The sequence below is a fragment of the Zootermopsis nevadensis genome, unplaced genomic scaffold, assembly GCF_977971745.1.
Source record: "Zootermopsis nevadensis isolate Lab colony 2312 unplaced genomic scaffold, Znev_1.0 Znev_ptg000002l, whole genome shotgun sequence".
Taxonomy (NCBI): Eukaryota; Metazoa; Arthropoda; class Insecta; order Blattodea; family Termopsidae; genus Zootermopsis; species Zootermopsis nevadensis.
This window is the reverse complement of record NW_028259134.1, coordinates 1,102,819-1,129,033: the sequence shown is the minus strand read 5'-3', so window position 1 is coordinate 1,129,033 and position 26,215 is coordinate 1,102,819. Positions and strand designations below refer to the sequence as shown.

General features: G+C 43.0%; 2 protein-coding genes across 2 annotated transcripts in view; both read right to left on the bottom strand.

Moving 5' to 3' along the window:
- The window catches only part of Wnt4 (Wnt oncogene analog 4), a 186,398-nt gene extending 185,964 nt beyond the window's left edge, over window positions 1-434 (bottom strand). Inside the window, exon 1 of the mRNA XM_022061963.2 lies at window positions 354-434. The gene's annotated coding sequence lies outside the window, so the exon portion shown is untranslated. The remainder of the gene's footprint in view (window positions 1-353) is intronic.
- Window positions 435-1,160: 726 nt separating this feature from the next.
- Wnt6 (Wnt oncogene analog 6) overlaps window positions 1,161-26,215 on the bottom strand; it is an 85,542-nt gene continuing 60,487 nt past the window's right edge. The window contains exons 3-5 of the mRNA XM_087357749.1: window positions 5,609-5,725; window positions 4,854-5,074; window positions 1,161-3,862 (exon numbers count right to left, since the gene is read on the bottom strand). Of these exons, the coding sequence (XP_087213875.1) occupies window positions 3,401-3,862; window positions 4,854-5,074; window positions 5,609-5,725 (800 nt within the window). The 3' untranslated portion in view covers window positions 1,161-3,400. The remainder of the gene's footprint in view (window positions 3,863-4,853; window positions 5,075-5,608; window positions 5,726-26,215) is intronic.

Below are 26,215 nucleotides of genomic sequence, written 5' to 3'. Positions count from 1 at the left end.
TAAAATCAGCGCTGTAATACCGAAATCTAAGTATTAGTAAAACGGTAATATCGGCCCGCATGTAAAAACATTCGGTAGAAATGCAGATCATTTTGAGGCCATAGAATGTGTTCAAATGAGATAAACACTTTCACGTTCATAAACTCTGATCTCATTTCATCAGAAAGTAGAAATGATACTCAAAATATTCTCAAACTCTTCTGAGAGGGAGGACTTCCTTAGATAAACATCTCGCAATTCAATTGTGTCTAGTCTACCAACCAATAAGACTTTAAGTCTAATCAAGAGAGCACGGACATACCTTGTAGAATTTTACCCAACTAAATTACCTACAAATATATAAAATGGCTTACCTCGTACAACTATCTTGAAGGTAAAAATGGCGCACAGAACAATTCCAAGCTCAGGCCTGCAAATTAACGTCGTAATCAGCCACTTTTCAACACAACTCTCTGTAATAGACAGAGAAGACGACGCGGTCAGCGCATGGTCACGGGGGCGAGGGGTGGAGTCTAAACTCGCAGGCACAGGACCTGAGGGTTCTAGACCAGGTCAGTGCGTCACCAGAAATTGCGTATGAAAAATTAAATGGGACAAGACTGCAGTGCAGTGGGACATTGTTTACAGAATGTCAGCGAAACACAAAACGATATCCGTTCCCTCTATTACACCTCAAATACTGCACGCAAACTGGCCTGTTCAAATGCACTCCCAAACACGTTAATGTTTTGGAAGTTACCAGAGGCCACAACGAAATGTTTTATTTTTTAAAAGACACCCTGTCTCTTGTAAAGGGACCGGATCAAATCAGACCACACAACACTAAACAATATTTTCTTAAGGTCTGTTTTAATATTAATCTTCCATCTATGCCTACGTCTTCCGAATACCCACTTTCCTTAACGCTTTCCAACCAAAATTTTGTGTCAATATATTTTTGTATATATATATATATATATATATATATATATATATATATATGCATTTTGTGATACAACTTATTTAATATTATTATGTCTAATCTATATTACACATCCACTCAGAAGTAACATTCTCTCTTAAACGATGTTTCAGTACGAAAGTTTAATTGACTCAGGAGGAAGTTACAAGAGGAATCTAAGGGAATTGGGAAGATAGGAAATACAGAAAATAACTATCACTAAGTTTTTTAATTTTTAATAATAAAATGTACATCAGAAAAGTTACATTAAAATAAGATGTTTTAAAGCTGTTTTCATAAATAAGGCACAAAACACAGACTTTTTTTTCCTTTCTTGGATTTTTTACTCCGTCAAGAAACCTGTAGTGGTTAACGGGAGTACTGTAATTAAAAATCGGATTTATTGCTGTTTGCGGGCTTTTACTTAGACAAGATGAATCGAGTAAATGCGCGTAGGCCCATTATTTATGGGTTTCTGTTAGTTTGTAATATCTATTATATGAATGACCTTGACATACAAATTGATTAATTAACTATAACACACACGTGTCATCTCGTCATGCGGTGGTGAACATTCTTAACGCTTCTAATTAAACTAACAAAGAATAATTTAGCTCCATTAGAAGGATGTACGTAGGTAGACACTTAAAGATGTCAAATCCTTCTCTATTTATTATCATATTTTGTCAACTTTTGGATATAGTTAAAAAAATTTAGAGTATTAGATCGGCTTTAGGGATTAACTCTAAACGCGGCAGCTGCGATATCGTCTGAACGTCCAAATGATTTCAACAAACGACGAGGCTGAAACCTTACGCACAGTATGGATGTGTATTTTTAAATAAAAATAACTAACTAACTAACTAGATGGTTTACCGAAACCCAATGGTCCTCCTCGAGACCAGATTCTAAAACACCTGCAATCTTTGTTCCTCCCTCAGAGTGAGAGACCATGTTTCGCACACCTCTAGTAAAACTTCTGCGTTCCTCTCTATTGTATTTATGACGTCTCCCAATAAATTAACATCACCAGCGTATTCCAACAGCTGATGTGTCCCGTTCAATTGAACTTTCCTTATGGCGTATTCTAGCGTAAATTTAAAGGGCAGGTTTTAGTTGATATTATATTTACTTTACAAAAGTTTCTCTGATATTCAAATATTTAGCTGTCACAAAAACTAGACCGTTCTCAGTCTTCTAGGCAAATTCACGGATAGTTCCTTAAATTAGGCCGCGTCGCTTACTTCCACATTCTTCCCAATTCATTATTCAATAATCGCCCTCCTATTCAATAATAATAATTATACTAATAATACAAATGTGAGGACAGAAATTGCTTATTGCGTCAATGTTATTCAAACCAACGATCCTTGCAGTTTATGTAAACTGGCGTTCGACCAAGATTGGCAAGCCATAGGTTTCCATGTATTAGATTAGGAGAGAAAAACAATTAATATTTCCACTAGATAATTCAAACCGCAAAGATTAAAAAAATTAACGCAGAGTTCAATGCGAATTTTGAGTTACCAACAAAAGATTTTCTAAGAATACTGAAATAAGTTTTCATATTTCAACACGACAGGTTTCATTAATCTAATAAGGATTATCGATGTTAAATGATCATCGCTCAGATTCACGTTTCAAACATTTTCACAAGATCATCCACACAAAAAAATCAATAATCTATTCAAGACCATTCACACGAGCGTCCCCAAGCAAACGAATCGATCATTTTAGACTGAAGTCTGTTCACTGTCCGTCTTTGTATCATAAAAATACACGCGGGAGATTATTATTCATTGTCGTCTGTGATACCACGTGGTTCCTTCAAGTGACAGCCATCCAGCTGCCAGTCTCTGCACCCAGGAGCGGAATAAAGTTAGCGGAGATGATTATTTGACAGGTTACAAGGATCCACGCTCCTTTAGTCAGATGAAAGTAGAATGTCAGAAAGCCGGGTATCAAAATTCTTATAAATTCTTTATACTTCAACATACCCCAGTGTATGTCTAAATAATTCAAATAATTAAGAAATTATTTAATGACTTACTATTTCAACACACGGAGTACGTCAAGTCGAAAGCGTTCTTAATTTAATACAGCACATATACACTGTACGTAGCTACGCAGGAGACACTTTTTCGAAGAAAAAAAATATATATATATTCATTATCTGACGCTCACATTACAATATTAACTGGTCTATTACGTGTGACGACATGATTCTGCAAACTTCTTCATTTCTGAAGCCACTCGCCAATCTGAATGAAAATAATACCAAAGGTTTAAAATATGTGTAAAAAAAACCCTGTCTTCAGCAAAGTATAGGAAGCATTATTCAGCCACAACAGCAATTAACAGATAAAACTCTCCTCTTGGCGATCCGTTCAGAAAACATCGTCCTCATTCTACACGCGTCATGTATTTAGGAACAACACTGACACCAGACCACAGAAGTTCTCAGCGACACGTGTTGATAGCTTTCTTGAAACTGCACGTGTCACACGTGACCTCGCAGCACCATTTGAACCGACACCTGCAATTAATCTTCTCTCGGACCTGTCGGGTGTCGTACCCACGACCGCAGCACAGCAGCTCGCACCCTTCCACACCAGGGGACGTCGCGTTGCACTGTCGCCCCTGCGTCCCGACGGAGCCCGTCTTCCGGTTTGGCTTACAGAAATCGGGCGAGTCTTCGGAGTAGACCAAGTCGCTGCGGTCTGGCGGCTTTATGGTGTCGCCCTCGGGTATGAAGCTGTGGCCGTCGTTGCTCGGGATGACCTTGGCGGCCCCGTCGAAACGCTCCTTTAGGCGGTTACCGACGTCCCGGAAAGGAGGCATCTTGCGCCAACAAGTGCGCATCGCGCATGATCCCGACAGTCCGTGGCACTTGCAATCTGTCCTCATGAAGTTCTTCACTGCCTGGAACACGGAATTTCAGACGGACTACAGAACTCAGTTCCCGGTGAGCACGAGAATTTCACTTTTAGAAATTCCGCGTTCTACAACGTTTCAGGGCAGATTTTTTGTGGCCAAGAATCGAAATACTGAAAAACGTGTTATTAAGAATGCGGATTAAGTACTTTTAAATAAAATACACATCTATAAATATCTGTTAACAGTAAAACATTTTTAATTTCTATGTCAAAAAGTGTCTTAATTTAACGTAATGAGCAAACTCGATAATCATTCTCATCGTATCTCCAAAGCCAATCATTCAGACATCATCACATTACGACTGTTAACAAATAGGCCACTTTATTTAGTTCCATAACTTGACAGCTACCATTTCAGTTCAGTCAAGGAAGAAAACATTCAGAAACAAAGCAGAGTAATACCTGAACCAGGTTCGTATTCCTAGAGTTTCATTGTCACCCATAAACACTAAATCCAGTTATGCATTAACTCTGAAGTAGACTCCGGTTTGTGACAACTGACTTATTACACCGCAATTATGTTGTTTACTGTCCATCGTCTGAGGTGAATTTAACATTTATTATGTCTCCAGAGTTCGCTATAATTCCGTCTTTGAATGTCATTACATAACTTACATGTCTCATAAGGCAATATGACAAAGTCACGTCTGGTTCACGTCGTCTATACTGTAACTTATAGGCGTATCTCAGCTAATAGACTACACCCAAAGCAATTTTTATTTTATGTAGATTTTTAATCGAAACCCAAAATATATGAGTTGAGGTTTTCACGGAGGTGTAATCTGGTGATACATGGAACTAGGACCCAGAAGAGAGCTATCTTAAAAAATACTTTTTTTTTAATTTACTACGACGTTTGGATGTAGACTTGTGACTTGTGAGTCATATGATAAATAAAAATGTAATTCAAAGTGTAGTCAACAAGAAATTTCTCTACACGCCCTTCTGGGCTAAATTTAAGTCGCTGAGAAACTCACCAGGCGACCAGCATCGTTGTTATGGAGTTTCACGAGGGTCTTGATGTCGCTTCTACGACGGTACGGAGCGTCCATGAAATCCTTCGATTTCCGATAACCGAAGTTTACGTTGTCACCGCAACCTCCCCAAACCCAGTCTCCGTCCGTCGCGGCCGCGGTCGAGGCCGCCGTGCTGCTGATGGCGCTGTTATCACGAGCGAACGGACCCAGTCGATTCTTGCCTGCAACACGCCACACCCTGTACGTAGTCCGAGCATTGCTCATTTCGAGTTGGTCCTTCGCGTAAGTTACAAAATTATAAAACTATTACAATGTTAGGGAAGCTAGATCCTGCTTCCGTCTTCAGGTAAGAATGACGCAGAGGACAGAAGGTCTATCTGTTGGGCCCCTTGACTGAGTTAGTCTCAGACCTGGACAAGGTCAACGAGAGGACCAAACAGATGTAGGCTTTTAATGAAGACAAAACAAAAGTTTTATATATTATAAAACACCAAAGTCAGACGCCTTCAAAACTTCGACCAAGAGATTTGCTTCTATATTAAAATGAAATGTTCTTCATACTCACATGATGTGAAAGTTTACATTCAACAGTTGGCAGACATGAAAAAGGTCATGAAATTTAGCAGTTTTTAATGAAATTCGAAGGTTCATTACCGTATACACAAAACGCGATATGATTTTCCTACTAGAATTTCTATGAAACTTTCCGCTGAAAAAAAAAGAACAACTCTGTACGACAGAGCCATCTTCCGTACCTTTTGTGGACTTGTCACAGCTGCATTCTATGAGGTCGCCCATCGTACACGCTCGAGTTACAGCGTACGTCACTCCGGCAGCCGTGATTGCGTTCACAAATCCAGTCTCGCGGGTGTCTGCAACACAAGAACACACGCCTGCACGTGTCTACATCATCCATCCTCAACACACCAAAAAAATTTAGATTTTAAAATTGCATTTTTACCGATTCACACTAGGGCGACAGCCGACAGACTTATGTTAATTACTTATACGACGTTTTCTGAACTGTGTTATTAAGAGTCGAATCTGAGGGAATAATTTAAACTTTTGTAAAAGTAATCGATCTTGGTATATTTTAAAATAACGAGTAAAAATATAAATATTATGAGGAAATTATCTTATTCTTAAACTGAACTCTGCCCTCCGTACCAGAATTTGAACCCGGCAGCTCCTGAATATGAAACGGTAGTTCTAAACACTTGGCTGTTCCGTTCGGTGAAACGTAAGTTTTAAATACAATTACGTTTCACGATCTTTATATTGGACAGTTTGACACAGCGATAAAAGAGATCAGATAATCCAGTAGTTAAGGAGGAAGCACGTATTTCCGAATAATCGATAAAAATAACACGTTAATGTGAAACAGTGCAAACAACATGAAAGACGAATCATGGCAACAGAAATGAAATTCATGAGGACATCAGACTATATTCGCTTTGATTATAAAACGAATTCAGACAAAATAAAAATATAAAAAACCACAACCATCATTGGACTACAAAGAAAGTTACAGTGCTACTGGGGGGGGGGGGGGAAGGGACATGTTCTTGGAATGTCCTCTCAAGAATCACATTCCAAATTCCTCCTCACCAAACAAATGTATGAAGACTTTCGGCGAAATCTTACAGGCCCTGGCAAGAGATCGCGTATGACCACTGGGCGTATGACGTACAAAAGCCGATGATGAACACAGCACAATTTCTTTGAGATTTGTGGTTTTTACGGTCGGTGAAAATGTGAATTGTGACATTCTGGCTTGTGACGCGAAAATAATTTTACCCTAAAAAATGCCACTCGCTCAGAGTCACACTTCTCAATTCGTGGTCCATATCGCAGAGCCATTATTTAGTGAACTGTTTCAATTAACGTAAGGACGTGCTCTGACACCAGATTCTTCATCTGAAACGATTGTCCCACTCGCCTGAACTACGTTCCTCCCACGCGTGCGTGAACTGTAACGTAGGCCTATTTGGGAGATCCAGAGATTCGTCCAAGGGAAATGAGGTGTAAGGTTGAGACGCAATTCTGAGTGGCTTCGAATTTTATCCAGTAGCTGGATTTAGTATCTGTGGTGTTTAACCTCCGGGCCCTAATGTCACTCGTCTACCGTATGGAAACACGAAAGATGTATTTCCTTAAAGTTTTAAATCTATTAAAGTATAATTATTTAAGTCTATATTGTAGTATTTAATAAAGTTGAGTTTTTCAATGCAACGAAGAGCTTTATACTTGATACAACATTACTTTCATTTTCCCTTGAACAAGAATTTACAGACCCTAATTACAAAGCTTCTTACATAACATTCCTTGTAGTAGTTAATGCAGAATTTATGACCTGGACTCAGGAGTCTGCCACATTGTGATTACTGTCGTTAGTTACATTTTGTTTGTTTCGACCCAGAAAAGGAATTCGCTTCAAGCGGGCCTTCTTCATTTCTTTCCAGAAAGTAATCCTTTAAAACTTCAGATTCTCTGCTCTTTTTGTTAGATGTTGTGTGCATAAGCGTCAGTCTTTTGAACATTCTGTTAGAAGGCAGGCTTCTTTTCAGATGAGGTCGGCAACATTTATTTATTTATTTTATCTTAAGTTCACGCAGCTTGAAATAAAATGCATGCGATAAACCAATGCGAACGGGAGCTGGCGGTATTCGGCTTTTTCTACTGTTGCTAAGTAACTGTAATGAGTCTCCTGCCCCGACGGCATTCCAGTAACCTAATAGCCCCACTAACTCTGCTACAGTAATCATCCCCAAAAAATTTTCTCCGCCAACACCAGTTTGATTTTACTTAACACATAAGAAAGACTCATTTCTTCCAAACAGGTCTTTGCAAATCGAAGACTGTATTAAGAGAATGTTAATCTGGTACCTATTTTATTTATATTATTTAGTGTTCTGTCTGACGACAGGTCCACATGAACAGGATCCTTCCATCCTTTTCTCTTCTCGGACTGGGACCTGTTCATATACGTTCTTGGCAGATGATCCAGAAGTGGTTTGCCATTGCCTTCTTCTGTGTGTGAATGGAGTAATTGTTGGGATGCCACGGAGGAAAACTCCGCGTTGCCTAGACCACGGGCCTTGCCCAACACAAGTTATAAATTCGGGCACCGCCGGGAATCGAACCCGAGACCCCAGGATTACATGCCCAGCGTTCTAACCGCTAGACCACCTCATCTTATTATTATTTAGTGTTCTGTCTGACGACAGGTCCATATGAACAGGATCCTTCCATCCTTTTCTCTTCTCGGACTGGGACCTGTTCATATACGTTCTTGGCAGATGATCCAGAAGTGGTTTGCCATTGCCTTCTTCTGTGTGTGAATGGAGTAATTGTTGGGATGCCACGGAGGAAAACTCCGTGTTGCCTAGACCACGGCCTTGCCCAACACACGTTATAAATTCGGGCACCGCCGGGAATCGAACCCGAGACCCCCAGGATTACAAGGCCAGCGTTCTAACCGCTAGACCACCTCATCTTATTATTATTTAGTGTTCTGTCTGACGACAGGTCCATATGAACAGGATCCTTCCATCCTTTTCTCTTCTCGGACTGGGACCTGTTCATATACGTTCTTGGCAGATGATCCAGAAGTGGTTTGCCATTGCCTTCTTCTGTGTGTGAATGGAGTAATTGTTGGGATGCCACGGAGGAAAACTCCGTGTTGCCTAGACCACGGCCTTGCCCAACACACGTTATAAATTCGGGCACCGCCGGGAATCGAACCCGAGACCCCCAGGATTACAAGGCCAGCGTTCTAACCGCTAGACCACCTCATCTTATTATTATTTAGTGTTCTGTCTGACGACAGGTCCATATGAACAGGATCCTTCCATCCTTTTCTCTTCTCGGACTGGGACCTGTTCATATACGTTCTTGGCAGATGATCCAGAAGTGGTTTGCCATTGCCTTCTTCTGTGTGTGAATGGAGTAATTGTTGGGATGCCACGGAGGAAAACTCCGTGTTGCCTAGACCACGGCCTTGCCCAACACACGTTATAAATTCGGGCACCGCCGGGAATCGAACCCGAGACCCCCAGGATTACAAGGCCAGCGTTCTAACCGCTAGACCACCTCATCTTATTATTATTTAGTGTTCTGTCTGACGACAGGTCCATATGAACAGGATCCTTCCATCCTTTTCTCTTCTCGGACTGGGACCTGTTCATATACGTTCTTGGCAGATGATCCAGAAGTGGTTTGCCATTGCCTTCTTCTGTGTGTGAATGGAGTAATTGTTGGGATGCCACGGAGGAAAACTCCGTGTTGTCTAGACCACGGCCTTGCCCAACACAAGTTATAAACTCGGGCACCGACGGGAATCGAACCCGAGACCCCAGGATTACAAGGCCAGCGTTCTAACCGCTAGCAAAACGAAAATGAATTTAAATCAAAATGAGTTCTCATAAGTGATGTTATCTTAAAGTTTGTTGGTTCGATGTTTATTTAACAATTCTGTTTAACGTGTAGTGATTATTCAACGCAGAATGATAAATGCATATTAAACTATGCACGAAGAGGAATATTTTCGGAGAAAATTTCAAGATAGTGATGTATTCTTGCCTTTGCCCAAAGCAGGTACTTCATCTTCAGTGTCCGATGAGGCTGTTTCGAAGTGGCACAGCCACTGAAAATCTTGTCAGATAAAGTTACGTAAACAAGATAAAAATAAATATAAATAGCTATTAATTAAATCACTGACTGAGCATGCTTAAGCTATAGACAAGATTTGTACCAAAAATATAAATTATATCGTTAAAAAAATCTGCAAACAATATTATAATTGTAAGACTTGAGGTTCTCACAGCGGTGAATATGAAGATTTCTGTCTTCTGGGTTCTTGCGCTGTGTAGTCTGGTCGATGTTAAAAAACGTTTCGGAGGTCATACTGCCTCCATCATCAGGGCGATGAGTATGAAGATTTCTGTCTTCTGGGTTGTTGCGCTGTGTAGTCTGGTAGATGTTTACCAACGTTTCAGAGGTCATACTGCCTCCGTCATCAGGGCGATGAGTATGAAGATTTCTGTCTTCTGGGTTGTTGCGCTATGTAGTCTGGTCGATGTTAACCAACGTTTCAGAGGTCATACTGCCTCCGTCATCAGGGCGATGAGTATGAAGATTTCTGTCTTCTGGGTTCTTGCGCTGTGTAGTCTGGTAGATGTTTACCAACGTTTCAGAGGTCATACTGCCTCCGTCATCAGGGCGATGAGTCTGAAGATGTCTTGTCTTCTGGGTTGTTGCGCTGTGTAGTCTGGTCGATGCTAACCAACGTTTCAGAGGTCATACTGCCTCCATCATCAGGGCGATGAGTATGAAGATTTCTGTCTTCTGGGTTCTTGCGCTGTGTAGTCTGGTAGATGTTTACCAACGTTTCAGAGGTCATACTGCCTCCGTCATCAGGGCGATGAGTCTGAAGATGTCTTGTCTTCTGGGTTGTTGCGCTGTGTAGTCTGGTCGATGCTAACCAACGTTTCAGAGGTCATACTGCCTCCATCATCAGGGCGATGAGTATGAAGATTTCTGTCTTCTGGGTTCTTGCGCTGTGTAGTCTGGTCGATGCTAACCAACGTTTCAGAGGTCATACTGCCTCCATCATCAGGGCGATGAGTATGAAGATTTCTGTCTTCTGGGTTCTTGCGCTGTGTAGTCTGGTAGATGTTAACCAACGTTTCAGAGGTCATACTGCCTCCGTCATCAGGGCGATGAGTATGAAGATTTCTGTCTTCTGGGTTCTTGCGCTGTGTAGTCTGGTAGATGTTTACCAACGTTTCAGAGGTCATACTGCCTCCGTCATCAGGGCGATGAGTATGAAGATTTCTGTCTTCTGGGTTCTTGCGCTGTGTAGTCTGGTCGATGTTAACCAACGTTTCGGAGGTCATACTGCCTCCATCATCAGGGCGATGAGTATGAAGATTTCTGTCTTCTGGGTTGTTGCTCTGTGTAGTCTGGTAGATGTTTACCAACGTTTCAGAGGTCATACTGCCTCCATCATCAGGGCGATGAGTATGAAGATTTCTGTCTTCTGGGTTGTTGCGCTATGTAGTCTGGTCGATGTTAACCAACGTTTCAGAGGTCATACTGCCTCCGTCATCAGGGCGATGAGTATGAAGATTTCTGTCTTCTGGGTTCTTGCGCTGTGTAGTCTGGTAGATGTTTACCAACGTTTCAGAGGTCATACTGCCTCCGTCATCAGGGCGATGAGTCTGAAGATGTCTTGTCTTCTGGGTTGTTGCGCTGTGTAGTCTGGTCGATGCTAACCAACGTTTCAGAGGTCATACTGCCTCCATCATCAGGGCGATGAGTATGAAGATTTCTGTCTTCTGGGTTCTTGCGCTGTGTAGTCTGGTAGATGTTTACCAACGTTTCAGAGGTCATACTGCCTCCGTCATCAGGGCGATGAGTCTGAAGATGTCTTGTCTTCTGGGTTGTTGCGCTGTGTAGTCTGGTCGATGCTAACCAACGTTTCAGAGGTCATACTGCCTCCATCATCAGGGCGATGAGTATGAAGATTTCTGTCTTCTGGGTTCTTGCGCTGTGTAGTCTGGTAGATGTTTACCAACGTTTCAGAGGTCATACTGCCTCCGTCATCAGGGCGATGAGTATGAAGATTTCTGTCTTCTGGGTTCTTGCGCTGTGTAGTCTGGTAGATGTTTACCAACGTTTCAGAGGTCATACTGCCTCCGTCATCAGGGCGATGAGTCTGAAGATGTCTTGTCTTCTGGGTTCTTGCGCTGTGTAGTCTGGTAGATGTTTACCAACGTTTCAGAGGTCATACTGCCTCCATCATCAGGGCGATGAGTATGAAGATTTCTGTCTTCTGGGTTCTTGCGCTGTGTAGTCTGGTAGATGTTTACCAACGTTTCAGAGGTCATACTGCCTCCGTCATCAGGGCGATGAGTATGAAGATTTCTGTCTTCTGGGTTCTTGCGCTGTGTAGTCTGGTAGATGTTTACCAACGTTTCGGAGGTCATACTGCCTCCATCATCAGGGCGATGAGTATGAAGATTTCTGTCTTCTGGGTTGTTGCGCTGTGTAGTCTGGTAGATGTTTACCAACGTTTCAGAGGTCATACTGCCTCCATCATCAGGGCGATGAGTATGAAGATTTCTGTCTTCTGGGTTGTTGCGCTGTGTAGTCTGGTAGATGTTTACCAACGTTTCAGAGGTCATACTGCCTCCGTCATCAGGGCGATGAGTATGAAGATTTCTGTCTTCTGGGTTCTTGCGCTGTGTAGTCTGGTAGATGTTTACCAACGTTTCAGAGGTCATACTGCCTCCGTCATCAGGGCGATGAGTATGAAGATTTCTGTCTTCTGGGTTCTTGCGCTGTGTAGTCTGGTCGATGTTAACCAACGTTTCGGAGGTCATACTGCCTCCATCATCAGGGCGATGAGTATGAAGATTTCTGTCTTCTGGGTTGTTGCGCTGTGTAGTCTGGTAGATGTTTAAAAACGTTTCAGAGGTCATACTGCCTCCGTCATCAGGGCGATGAGTATGAAGATTTCTGTCTTCTGGGTTCTTGCGCTGTGTAGTCTGGTAGATGTTTACCAACGTTTCAGAGGTCATACTGCCTCCGTCATCAGGGCGATGAGTATGAAGATTTCTGTCTTCTGGGTTCTTGCGCTGTGTAGTCTGGTCGATGTTAACCAACGTTTCGGAGGTCATACTGCCTCCATCATCAGGGCGATGAGTATGAAGATTTCTGTCTTCTGGGTTGTTGCGCTGTGTAGTCTGGTAGATGTTTACCAACGTTTCAGAGGTCATACTGCCTCCATCATCAGGGCGATGAGTATGAAGATTTCTGTCTTCTGGGTTGTTGCGCTGTGTAGTCTGGTAGATGTTTACCAACGTTTCAGAGGTCATACTGCCTCCGTCATCAGGGCGATGAGTATGAAGATTTCTGTCTTCTGGGTTCTTGCGCTGTGTAGTCTGGTAGATGTTTACCAACGTTTCAGAGGTCATACTGCCTCCGTCATCAGGGCGATGAGTATGAAGATTTCTGTCTTCTGGGTTCTTGCGCTGTGTAGTCTGGTCGATGTTAACCAACGTTTCGGAGGTCATACTGCCTCCATCATCAGGGCGATGAGTATGAAGATTTCTGTCTTCTGGGTTGTTGCGCTGTGTAGTCTGGTAGATGTTTACCAACGTTTCAGAGGTCATACTGCCTCCATCATCAGGGCGATGAGTATGAAGATTTCTGTCTTCTGGGTTGTTGCGCTATGTAGTCTGGTCGATGTTAACCAACGTTTCAGAGGTCATACTGCCTCCGTCATCAGGGCGATGAGTATGAAGATTTCTGTCTTCTGGGTTCTTGCGCTGTGTAGTCTGGTAGATGTTTACCAACGTTTCAGAGGTCATACTGCCTCCGTCATCAGGGCGATGAGTCTGAAGATGTCTTGTCTTCTGGGTTGTTGCGCTGTGTAGTCTGGTCGATGCTAACCAACGTTTCAGAGGTCATACTGCCTCCATCATCAGGGCGATGAGTATGAAGATTTCTGTCTTCTGGGTTCTTGCGCTGTGTAGTCTGGTAGATGTTTACCAACGTTTCAGAGGTCATACTGCCTCCGTCATCAGGGCGATGAGTCTGAAGATGTCTTGTCTTCTGGGTTGTTGCGCTGTGTAGTCTGGTCGATGCTAACCAACGTTTCAGAGGTCATACTGCCTCCATCATCAGGGCGATGAGTATGAAGATTTCTGTCTTCTGGGTTCTTGCGCTGTGTAGTCTGGTCGATGCTAACCAACGTTTCAGAGGTCATACTGCCTCCATCATCAGGGCGATGAGTATGAAGATTTCTGTCTTCTGGGTTCTTGCGCTGTGTAGTCTGGTAGATGTTAACCAACGTTTCAGAGGTCATACTGCCTCCGTCATCAGGGCGATGAGTATGAAGATTTCTGTCTTCTGGGTTCTTGCGCTGTGTAGTCTGGTAGATGTTTACCAACGTTTCAGAGGTCATACTGCCTCCGTCATCAGGGCGATGAGTATGAAGATTTCTGTCTTCTGGGTTCTTGCGCTGTGTAGTCTGGTCGATGTTAACCAACGTTTCGGAGGTCATACTGCCTCCATCATCAGGGCGATGAGTATGAAGATTTCTGTCTTCTGGGTTGTTGCGCTGTGTAGTCTGGTAGATGTTTACCAACGTTTCAGAGGTCATACTGCCTCCATCATCAGGGCGATGAGTATGAAGATTTCTGTCTTCTGGGTTGTTGCGCTATGTAGTCTGGTCGATGTTAACCAACGTTTCAGAGGTCATACTGCCTCCGTCATCAGGGCGATGAGTATGAAGATTTCTGTCTTCTGGGTTCTTGCGCTGTGTAGTCTGGTAGATGTTTACCAACGTTTCAGAGGTCATACTGCCTCCGTCATCAGGGCGATGAGTCTGAAGATGTCTTGTCTTCTGGGTTGTTGCGCTGTGTAGTCTGGTCGATGCTAACCAACGTTTCAGAGGTCATACTGCCTCCATCATCAGGGCGATGAGTATGAAGATTTCTGTCTTCTGGGTTCTTGCGCTGTGTAGTCTGGTAGATGTTTACCAACGTTTCAGAGGTCATACTGCCTCCGTCATCAGGGCGATGAGTCTGAAGATGTCTTGTCTTCTGGGTTGTTGCGCTGTGTAGTCTGGTCGATGCTAACCAACGTTTCAGAGGTCATACTGCCTCCATCATCAGGGCGATGAGTATGAAGATTTCTGTCTTCTGGGTTCTTGCGCTGTGTAGTCTGGTAGATGTTTACCAACGTTTCAGAGGTCATACTGCCTCCGTCATCAGGGCGATGAGTATGAAGATTTCTGTCTTCTGGGTTCTTGCGCTGTGTAGTCTGGTAGATGTTTACCAACGTTTCAGAGGTCATACTGCCTCCGTCATCAGGGCGATGAGTCTGAAGATGTCTTGTCTTCTGGGTTCTTGCGCTGTGTAGTCTGGTAGATGTTTACCAACGTTTCAGAGGTCATACTGCCTCCATCATCAGGGCGATGAGTATGAAGATTTCTGTCTTCTGGGTTCTTGCGCTGTGTAGTCTGGTAGATGTTTACCAACGTTTCAGAGGTCATACTGCCTCCGTCATCAGGGCGATGAGTATGAAGATTTCTGTCTTCTGGGTTCTTGCGCTGTGTAGTCTGGTCGATGTTAACCAACGTTTCGGAGGTCATACTGCCTCCATCATCAGGGCGATGAGTATGAAGATTTCTGTCTTCTGGGTTGTTGCGCTGTGTAGTCTGGTAGATGTTTACCAACGTTTCAGAGGTCATACTGCCTCCATCATCAGGGCGATGAGTATGAAGATTTCTGTCTTCTGGGTTGTTGCGCTATGTAGTCTGGTCGATGTTAACCAACGTTTCAGAGGTCATACTGCCTCCGTCATCAGGGCGATGAGTATGAAGATTTCTGTCTTCTGGGTTCTTGCGCTGTGTAGTCTGGTAGATGTTTACCAACGTTTCAGAGGTCATACTGCCTCCGTCATCAGGGCGATGAGTCTGAAGATGTCTTGTCTTCTGGGTTGTTGCGCTGTGTAGTCTGGTCGATGCTAACCAACGTTTCAGAGGTCATACTGCCTCCATCATCAGGGCGATGAGTATGAAGATTTCTGTCTTCTGGGTTCTTGCGCTGTGTAGTCTGGTAGATGTTTACCAACGTTTCAGAGGTCATACTGCCTCCGTCATCAGGGCGATGAGTCTGAAGATGTCTTGTCTTCTGGGTTGTTGCGCTGTGTAGTCTGGTCGATGCTAACCAACGTTTCAGAGGTCATACTGCCTCCATCATCAGGGCGATGAGTATGAAGATTTCTGTCTTCTGGGTTCTTGCGCTGTGTAGTCTGGTCGATGCTAACCAACGTTTCAGAGGTCATACTGCCTCCATCATCAGGGCGATGAGTATGAAGATTTCTGTCTTCTGGGTTCTTGCGCTGTGTAGTCTGGTAGATGTTAACCAACGTTTCAGAGGTCATACTGCCTCCGTCATCAGGGCGATGAGTATGAAGATTTCTGTCTTCTGGGTTCTTGCGCTGTGTAGTCTGGTAGATGTTTACCAACGTTTCAGAGGTCATACTGCCTCCGTCATCAGGGCGATGAGTATGAAGATTTCTGTCTTCTGGGTTCTTGCGCTGTGTAGTCTGGTCGATGTTAACCAACGTTTCGGAGGTCATACTGCCTCCATCATCAGGGCGATGAGTATGAAGATTTCTGTCTTCTGGGTTGTTGCGCTGTGTAGTCTGGTAGATGTTTACCAACGTTTCAGAGGTCATACTGCCTCCATCATCAGGGCGATGAGTATGAAGATTTCTGTCTTCTGGGTTGTTGCGCTATGTAGTCTGGTCGATGTTAACCAACGTTTCAGAGGTCATACTGCCTCCGTCATCAGGGCGATGAGTATGAAGATTTCTGTCTTCTGGGTTCTTGCGCTGTGTAGTCTGGTAGATGTTTACCAACGTTTCAGAGGTCATACTGCCTCCGTCATCAGGGCGATGAGTCTGAAGATGTCTTGTCTTCTGGGTTGTTGTGCTGTGTAGTCTGGTCGATGCTAACCAACGTTTCAGAGGTCATACTGCCTCCATCATCAGGGCGATGAGTATGAAGATTTCTGTCTTCTGGGTTCTTGCGCTGTGTAGTCTGGTAGATGTTTACCAACGTTTCAGAGGTCATACTGCCTCCGTCATCAGGGCGATGAGTCTGAAGATGTCTTGTCTTCTGGGTTGTTGCGCTGTGTAGTCTGGTCGATGCTAACCAACGTTTCAGAGGTCATACTGCCTCCATCATCAGGGCGATGAGTATGAAAATTTCTGTCTTCTGGGTTCTTGCGCTGTGTAGTCTGGTAGATGTTTACCAACGTTTCAGAGGTCATACTGCCTCCGTCATCAGGGCGATGAGTATGAAGATTTCTGTCTTCTGGGTTCTTGCGCTGTGTAGTCTGGTAGATGTTTACCAACGTTTCAGAGGTCATACTGCCTCCGTCATCAGGGCGATGAGTCTGAAGATGTCTTGTCTTCTGGGTTCTTGCGCTGTGTAGTCTGGTAGATGTTTACCAACGTTTCAGAGGTCATACTGCCTCCATCATCAGGGCGATGAGTATGAAGATTTCTGTCTTCTGGGTTCTTGCGCTGTGTAGTCTGGTAGATGTTTACCAACGTTTCAGAGGTCATACTGCCTCCGTCATCAGGGCGATGAGTATGAAGATTTCTGTCTTCTGGGTTCTTGCGCTGTGTAGTCTGGTAGATGTTTACCAACGTTTCGGAGGTCATACTGCCTCCATCATCAGGGCGATGAGTATGAAGATTTCTGTCTTCTGGGTTGTTGCGCTGTGTAGTCTGGTAGATGTTTACCAACGTTTCAGAGGTCATACTGCCTCCATCATCAGGGCGATGAGTATGAAGATTTCTGTCTTCTGGGTTGTTGCGCTGTGTAGTCTGGTAGATGTTTACCAACGTTTCAGAGGTCATACTGCCTCCGTCATCAGGGCGATGAGTATGAAGATTTCTGTCTTCTGGGTTCTTGCGCTGTGTAGTCTGGTAGATGTTTACCAACGTTTCAGAGGTCATACTGCCTCCGTCATCAGGGCGATGAGTATGAAGATTTCTGTCTTCTGGGTTCTTGCGCTGTGTAGTCTGGTCGATGTTAACCAACGTTTCGGAGGTCATACTGCCTCCATCATCAGGGCGATGAGTATGAAGATTTCTGTCTTCTGGGTTGTTGCGCTGTGTAGTCTGGTAGATGTTTACCAACGTTTCAGAGGTCATACTGCCTCCGTCATCAGGGCGATGAGTATGAAGATTTCTGTCTTCTGGGTTCTTGCGCTGTGTAGTCTGGTAGATGTTTACCAACGTTTCAGAGGTCATACTGCCTCCGTCATCAGGGCGATGAGTATGAAGATTTCTGTCTTCTGGGTTCTTGCGCTGTGTAGTCTGGTCGATGTTAACCAACGTTTCGGAGGTCATACTGCCTCCATCATCAGGGCGATGAGTATGAAGATTTCTGTCTTCTGGGTTGTTGCGCTGTGTAGTCTGGTAGATGTTTACCAACGTTTCAGAGGTCATACTGCCTCCATCATCAGGGCGATGAGTATGAAGATTTCTGTCTTCTGGGTTGTTGCGCTGTGTAGTCTGGTAGATGTTTACCAACGTTTCAGAGGTCATACTGCCTCCGTCATCAGGGCGATGAGTATGAAGATTTCTGTCTTCTGGGTTCTTGCGCTGTGTAGTCTGGTAGATGTTTACCAACGTTTCAGAGGTCATACTGCCTCCGTCATCAGGGCGATGAGTATGAAGATTTCTGTCTTCTGGGTTCTTGCGCTGTGTAGTCTGGTCGATGTTAACCAACGTTTCGGAGGTCATACTGCCTCCATCATCAGGGCGATGAGTATGAAGATTTCTGTCTTCTGGGTTGTTGCGCTGTGTAGTCTGGTAGATGTTTACCAACGTTTCAGAGGTCATACTGCCTCCATCATCAGGGCGATGAGTATGAAGATTTCTGTCTTCTGGGTTGTTGCGCTATGTAGTCTGGTCGATGTTAACCAACGTTTCAGAGGTCATACTGCCTCCGTCATCAGGGCGATGAGTATGAAGATTTCTGTCTTCTGGGTTCTTGCGCTGTGTAGTCTGGTAGATGTTTACCAACGTTTCAGAGGTCATACTGCCTCCGTCATCAGGGCGATGAGTCTGAAGATGTCTTGTCTTCTGGGTTGTTGCGCTGTGTAGTCTGGTCGATGCTAACCAACGTTTCAGAGGTCATACTGCCTCCATCATCAGGGCGATGAGTATGAAGATTTCTGTCTTCTGGGTTCTTGCGCTGTGTAGTCTGGTAGATGTTTACCAACGTTTCAGAGGTCATACTGCCTCCGTCATCAGGGCGATGAGTCTGAAGATGTCTTGTCTTCTGGGTTGTTGCGCTGTGTAGTCTGGTCGATGCTAACCAACGTTTCAGAGGTCATACTGCCTCCATCATCAGGGCGATGAGTATGAAGATTTCTGTCTTCTGGGTTCTTGCGCTGTGTAGTCTGGTCGATGCTAACCAACGTTTCAGAGGTCATACTGCCTCCATCATCAGGGCGATGAGTATGAAGATTTCTGTCTTCTGGGTTCTTGCGCTGTGTAGTCTGGTAGATGTTAACCAACGTTTCAGAGGTCATACTGCCTCCGTCATCAGGGCGATGAGTATGAAGATTTCTGTCTTCTGGGTTCTTGCGCTGTGTAGTCTGGTAGATGTTTACCAACGTTTCAGAGGTCATACTGCCTCCGTCATCAGGGCGATGAGTATGAAGATTTCTGTCTTCTGGGTTCTTGCGCTGTGTAGTCTGGTCGATGTTAACCAACGTTTCGGAGGTCATACTGCCTCCATCATCAGGGCGATGAGTATGAAGATTTCTGTCTTCTGGGTTGTTGCGCTGTGTAGTCTGGTAGATGTTTACCAACGTTTCAGAGGTCATACTGCCTCCATCATCAGGGCGATGAGTATGAAGATTTCTGTCTTCTGGGTTGTTGCGCTATGTAGTCTGGTCGATGTTAACCAACGTTTCAGAGGTCATACTGCCTCCGTCATCAGGGCGATGAGTATGAAGATTTCTGTCTTCTGGGTTCTTGCGCTGTGTAGTCTGGTAGATGTTTACCAACGTTTCAGAGGTCATACTGCCTCCGTCATCAGGGCGATGAGTCTGAAGATGTCTTGTCTTCTGGGTTGTTGCGCTGTGTAGTCTGGTCGATGCTAACCAACGTTTCAGAGGTCATACTGCCTCCATCATCAGGGCGATGAGTATGAAGATTTCTGTCTTCTGGGTTCTTGCGCTGTGTAGTCTGGTAGATGTTTACCAACGTTTCAGAGGTCATACTGCCTCCGTCATCAGGGCGATGAGTCTGAAGATGTCTTGTCTTCTGGGTTGTTGCGCTGTGTAGTCTGGTCGATGCTAACCAACGTTTCAGAGGTCATACTGCCTCCATCATCAGGGCGATGAGTATGAAGATTTCTGTCTTCTGGGTTCTTGCGCTGTGTAGTCTGGTAGATGTTTACCAACGTTTCAGAGGTCATACTGCCTCCGTCATCAGGGCGATGAGTATGAAGATTTCTGTCTTCTGGGTTCTTGCGCTGTGTAGTCTGGTAGATGTTTACCAACGTTTCAGAGGTCATACTGCCTCCGTCATCAGGGCGATGAGTCTGAAGATGTCTTGTCTTCTGGGTTCTTGCGCTGTGTAGTCTGGTAGATGTTTACCAACGTTTCAGAGGTCATACTGCCTCCATCATCAGGGCGATGAGTATGAAGATTTCTGTCTTCTGGGTTCTTGCGCTGTGTAGTCTGGTAGATGTTTACCAACGTTTCAGAGGTCATACTGCCTCCGTCATCAGGGCGATGAGTATGAAGATTTCTGTCTTCTGGGTTCTTGCGCTGTGTAGTCTGGTAGATGTTTACCAACGTTTCAGAGGTCATACTGCCTCCGTCATCAGGGCGATGAGTCTGAAGATGTCTTGTCTTCTGGGTTCTTGCGCTGTGTAGTCTGGTAGATGTTTACCAACGTTTCAGAGGTCATACTGCCTCCGTCATCAGGGCGATAAGTATGAAGATTTCTGTCTTCTGGGTTCTTGCGCTGTGTAGTCTGGTAGATGTTTACCAACGTTTCAGAGGTCATACTGCCTCCGTCATCAGGGCGATGAGTCTGAAGATGTCTTGTCTTCTGGGTTGTTGCGCTGTGTAGTCTGGTCGATGCTAACCAACGTTTCAGAGGTCATACTGCCTCCATCATCAGGGCGATGAGTATGAAGATTTCTGTCTTCTGGGTTCTTGCGCTGTGTAGTCTGGTCGATGCTAACCAACGTTTCAGAGGTCATACTGCCTCCATCATCAGGGCGATGAGTATGAATATTTCTGTCTTCTGGGTTCTTGCGCTGTGTAGTCTGGTAGATGTTAACCAACGTTTCAGAGGTCATACTGCCTCCGTCATCAGGGCGATGAGTATGAAGATTTCTGTCTTCTGGGTTCTTGCGCTGTGTAGTCTGGTAGATGTTTACCAACGTTTCAGAGGTCATACTGCCTCCGTCATCAGGGCGATGAGTATGAAGATTTCTGTCTTCTGGGTTCTTGCGCTGTGTAGTCTGGTCGATGTTAACCAACGTTTCGGAGGTCATACTGCCTCCATCATCAGGGCGATGAGTATGAAGATTTCTGTCTTCTGGGTTGTTGCGCTGTGTAGTCTGGTAGATGTTTACCAACGTTTCAGAGGTCATACTGCCTCCATCATCAGGGCGATGAGTATGAAGATTTCTGTCTTCTGGGTTGTTGCGCTATGTAGTCTGGTCGATGTTAACCAACGTTTCAGAGGTCATACTGCCTCCGTCATCAGGGCGATGAGTATGAAGATTTCTGTCTTCTGGGTTCTTGCGCTGTGTAGTCTGGTAGATGTTTACCAACGTTTCAGAGGTCATACTGCCTCCGTCATCAGGGCGATGAGTCTGAAGATGTCTTGTCTTCTGGGTTGTTGCGCTGTGTAGTCTGGTCGATGCTAACCAACGTTTCAGAGGTCATACTGCCTCCATCATCAGGGCGATGAGTATGAAGATTTCTGTCTTCTGGGTTCTTGCGCTGTGTAGTCTGGTAGATGTTTACCAACGTTTCAGAGGTCATACTGCCTCCGTCATCAGGGCGATGAGTCTGAAGATGTCTTGTCTTCTGGGTTGTTGCGCTGTGTAGTCTGGTCGATGCTAACCAACGTTTCAGAGGTCATACTGCCTCCGTCATCAGGGCGATAAGTATGAAGATTTCTGTCTTCTGGGTTCTTGCGCTGTGTAGTCTGGTAGATGTTTACCAACGTTTCAGAGGTCATACTGCCTCCGTCATCAGGGCGATGAGTCTGAAGATGTCTTGTCTTCTGGGTTGTTGCGCTGTGTAGTCTGGTCGATGCTAACCAACGTTTCAGAGGTCATACTGCCTCCGTCATCAGGGCGATTCATCGCCCTGATGACGGAGGCAGTATGACCTCTGAAACGTTGGTTAACATCGACCAGACTACACAGCGCAATAACCCAGAAGACAGAAATCTTCAATATTATAATTTCCGACTTCTTCTTCAAGATGTTAAATATGTATTAACTAAATCTGTTTTACCCTACGAACACTTAATAATATCAGAATTTTGATAGGTAAATGAATAGAGTAGGTGTCCTAGATACGTGTACTGAATTTCCGAAAACTTTATTATTATTTATTCTTTCTTCTCGGGTTTTCCTGGTACTGTTCCTCTTAGAACCACCCAAGCTCCAAGTTTCTGACTATCCACATTTCTTATAAAGTCTGAAGTTCCTCGTAAGACCTTTTTTTGTATAGAGAACCAATTCAAATTTTTCCTGGTATTATTATCAGATATTTTTTAGTCTTTTACGTACAATTTCCGTGCCTCCAAAAAACACGTCATATTCACATTCGCTAAAATTATACACTTATTATTATTATTATTATTAATTTGCCGTATTAATAAGTAATTTCTCCGTACTGTTTACGAGACCGTAGACATTCATAGGTAACGTCCGTTATTACGTAAATTAATTTTTTCTCAGTCTGCAGTTTAACTGCTCCCACCGTGTGCAGACTTGGACGAAGCAAGTAGCTACACGCTCTCTGGGTTTATTCGGATCGTGCACCTCGGCAAGTATTTTACAACGAAGCCATTTTGACGTGCTGACTAAACATTCATACCCTTCTCAACAAAATGAACGGAACTTACTTCCTTCCTCACGCTGATGTGACTTTTTCTGTCTATCAGCATGACGTGTACAATTTAACGACATTTTATCATCACCTGTTCACACATCATAAATTATTTATTGTGTTCTCCATTTTAAATCTCATTTTAAATTTTCATATCCTCAGACACTAAAAACATTAGGTCTTATTCGTTATATTACATATAAATTATCTTCTTTTGATAGTCTGCTTGTTTTATATAAAGTTCTAATTGAGTCAAAGATAAAGTATGCGTCTGTCGTGTGAAATAAGCTTATGTCGACACACTCCAATAAAATTAGACAATTTGTGATATCAGAATTTACTTCAGTTTAATGTTTAAGTGAGTTTGATTTAATTTCGAATGCTTTAAATTTTTGGAAAAAAACTTTATTCCAGACGACGACATCTCGACGCTTTCTTATTAATGTCTTCAAGGATAAAATAAAGTGACATTCCACATTGGACTCTGCTGGTATTCGCGTGCCTCAAGGCAAATAAGAGAATTGTCTGCTTTCGGCGTGATCTCCAGCTGCCAATTACATGCACTTTCTCGATACAAAAACAGTGTATCAATTATTCGTATTTAATTAAGTTCTGTTCTCACTTGGTTTTGGTTGTAGTGGTAATGTGATATATTTTGTTTCTGGTACGAACTTCACATTTGTCGAACACAAAACAACAGACTGTCGCCATGCCTATATTTTAAATTGTAAAGTCATAAAACTACACGCGAGCTGAGATTCGATTACAGCGTAAATTATACTCTGTAGATGAATATATATCTCTTGTTGATCAGTAGAATCTGAGTCTCAGTTACGTTTGTATCTATGGGAACATTACTTGTTCTTCGTGTTAGGTTATGGTTAGTTTAAATCCAGTACAAATAGACTTATAATACTCAGCACATAATCCGGACGTATGTTGTATTATATATTTCCATACAATTATAACGTGCCTTGCTTAAAAGTTCATTAATTATCGTTGTCCGAATGTAAATCATACAGGCACCATTTTTCCATTATACAGTCTAAAAACATCCTTAAATTTTTTTTAAATTTTTCTAATATGTTACCAAACGTCTCTTGTAAACCACCCGATGAATAATACTAGTGTCGCCATCACCTTACAAGTTCGCGAGCGTCTGCGATGTTACCCGCTTGTACGTAAATTTAAAAGTACAAGTTTCCATCAGCCATCAATGGCATAACGCTCCTATTAAATTTAATCGAAATCAATCACGCCGTTCTCGAGTTCAAAGATGCGGACAGACCCACACGTGGTGCAAATCCGCGTCCTAGCGACCTTACAGCTGATGGTCAGTCAGCCCGTCATGTCGTCTAGCCAGTTTATAGACTCTGCAAGATCTTAATTTCTTTAGGCCGATTTACGGTGTTGGGCCCTGCGTGGTGACGTAATGACGTCTCGGCCCCTTAAACGGCACGAGAATGCTTTCAGGTACGTAACATTTAAAATAACAACGGAGCATTTGTCCATTACAAAGATTATTTTGTTGATGTTTAGGGAAATAATCAATAAATCATACGGATCCCATAAATGATCTCTTTGGGCAAAATTATATAACCCCTGAATGTTCAAGCAATGGCACATACAATGACCACTGTCTTCTGAATTGTTAAAGAAATTATTCACCCTGCAAAATGTGCAGTGGGGACTTTCATTGGGACAGTACGACGCGCTGTGCAAATTTTCATGTTTCTTAATCAACGCTGTTGGTTTACGCTAAGGCGCGTAAAAGATTACTTGTCAGAGTATTAAACCCCTAGCTCCTAACTTATGTAAAGAACTCGCAGATCGGGGACATTAGTTTCATGACAGCACAGACACTAAAAGCAATGACTTTTTGAAACACCCGTTACACAGATAACAAATTATTGAAAGGCGTAAGTCGTGAGGAATGATATCAGTTTGATTCTCTACTCTCTCCTACCCTGTTCTCTTCGCTAACTTAATTTTATTTTCCAACAGGTTCTTTGGAATGTCTGTCGACTCAAAATCTCTCATCGTGAAGTTAGAAATGTTCTCGTAGTCCCTTCATTTTTTCTTAGTCGCTTTATCTCTTTTTGGATACGTTTATTTGGACCAGAAGGAAATAATAACAGTTACGCATTAGACGGATAAAAACTTACTCGTACAATCGTCCATGTTCTACAGGTAACTCAGCATTAAGGCTGTTGAAAAATTTCTTTCGTCATTAATTCCAAGCTAATGTTTAACTGTTCTGTACAAAACAGGTTCGAATAATTGTACAGAATTACAAACAATAAAAAACAAGAAATTACTAGTACACTCTCCCTCATTGTCTATTTTATTAACAACACCAAATTAAACTTAAATTAAAAAATATAAAATAAGAAATTTACAGAAAGGAAACATTTGACATCCTTCTATTAAGAATTTAGCTATAGAGTGAAAGCGCGCGGGCACATACACACATTCCCCTCCAAAGAAACGAAATTCGTAATTTGTATTATTCATGTAACAAAAAGTGTTTTTTTTTCTTGGAAATCTCATGGAAAGGAACTTCCTTCAAATGAGATCCAGAGGCCGGTTTATGTGACTACAGCAACGAACAGTCTGATTCCATGTGAACAGGAAATTTCTTTCGTGGACAGACCCCAAGTAACTTACGAGTATTCAGGTGACATGCCGTACCATAAGTTGGTGTCAGACAAAATATTTGTTTCTCGTAGTTCAACATCATTAACTACTAGATTTCTCGACTTTTACATTGTCAGTCATTCTTAAAAAAACACAACGTTTTGGAAACGACGTTTCCGTGAAGAATAATGGGGAGTTCATACTCGGTTATGTCCTTTAGAGCAGCGTTTGCGAACCTATGGTACGCGTACCTCTGGTGGTACGCGAACTAAGTAAGATAATCAAAATATAATATTAACATAAATAAGTACATTTAATGTGTTAAATTAGAATTAGTGGTACGCCAGCGAAAAAGGTTGAGTACCCCTGCCTTAGAGAGACCACGTTCATCGACAACTGCTCTCTAAGAGAACCTACTGATTATCTAACCTCACCTCCCAATATTTCTCTCGAGAGGGACAAAGTTCAGATATCCGGTAATAATAATTATAATTGGTATATGTCATCGTCACAGCCCTTTAGAACTGGTTCACAAAATTATCATTAACATCATCGCTTGTAGGCCTTTCCGGTCAATTAAAGTTTGATGTTGTGTATAAGAGCTTGTATTTTGCAATATTGAAAGTCTGTTATTTTTAACTTACATGATTCAAATTAATTCAGTAATTCCGATTCTCCTACTACAAACAAATATACATTATGTCGTCTGACAAAGCGTTTCCAAGACAATTGAACTCTTGCATTAAATATCAATGAGGAAAAGAGTGAACTTATTATTTACTGTGCGCTGAAGACATTTCCAGCATTTATTATAATATTGATATTTTCTTTAATTATTCTAATGTATTTTTTTCTAAGATAGTGTAGTTGCGTCATATTGTGATTTTATTTATTTATTTAGTGTTCTGTCTGACGACAGGTCCATATGAACAGGATCCTTCCATCCTTTTCTCGGACTGGGAGCTGTTCATATACGTTCTTGGCAGTTGATCCAGAAGTGGTTTGCCATTGCCTTCTTCTGTGTGTGAATGGAGT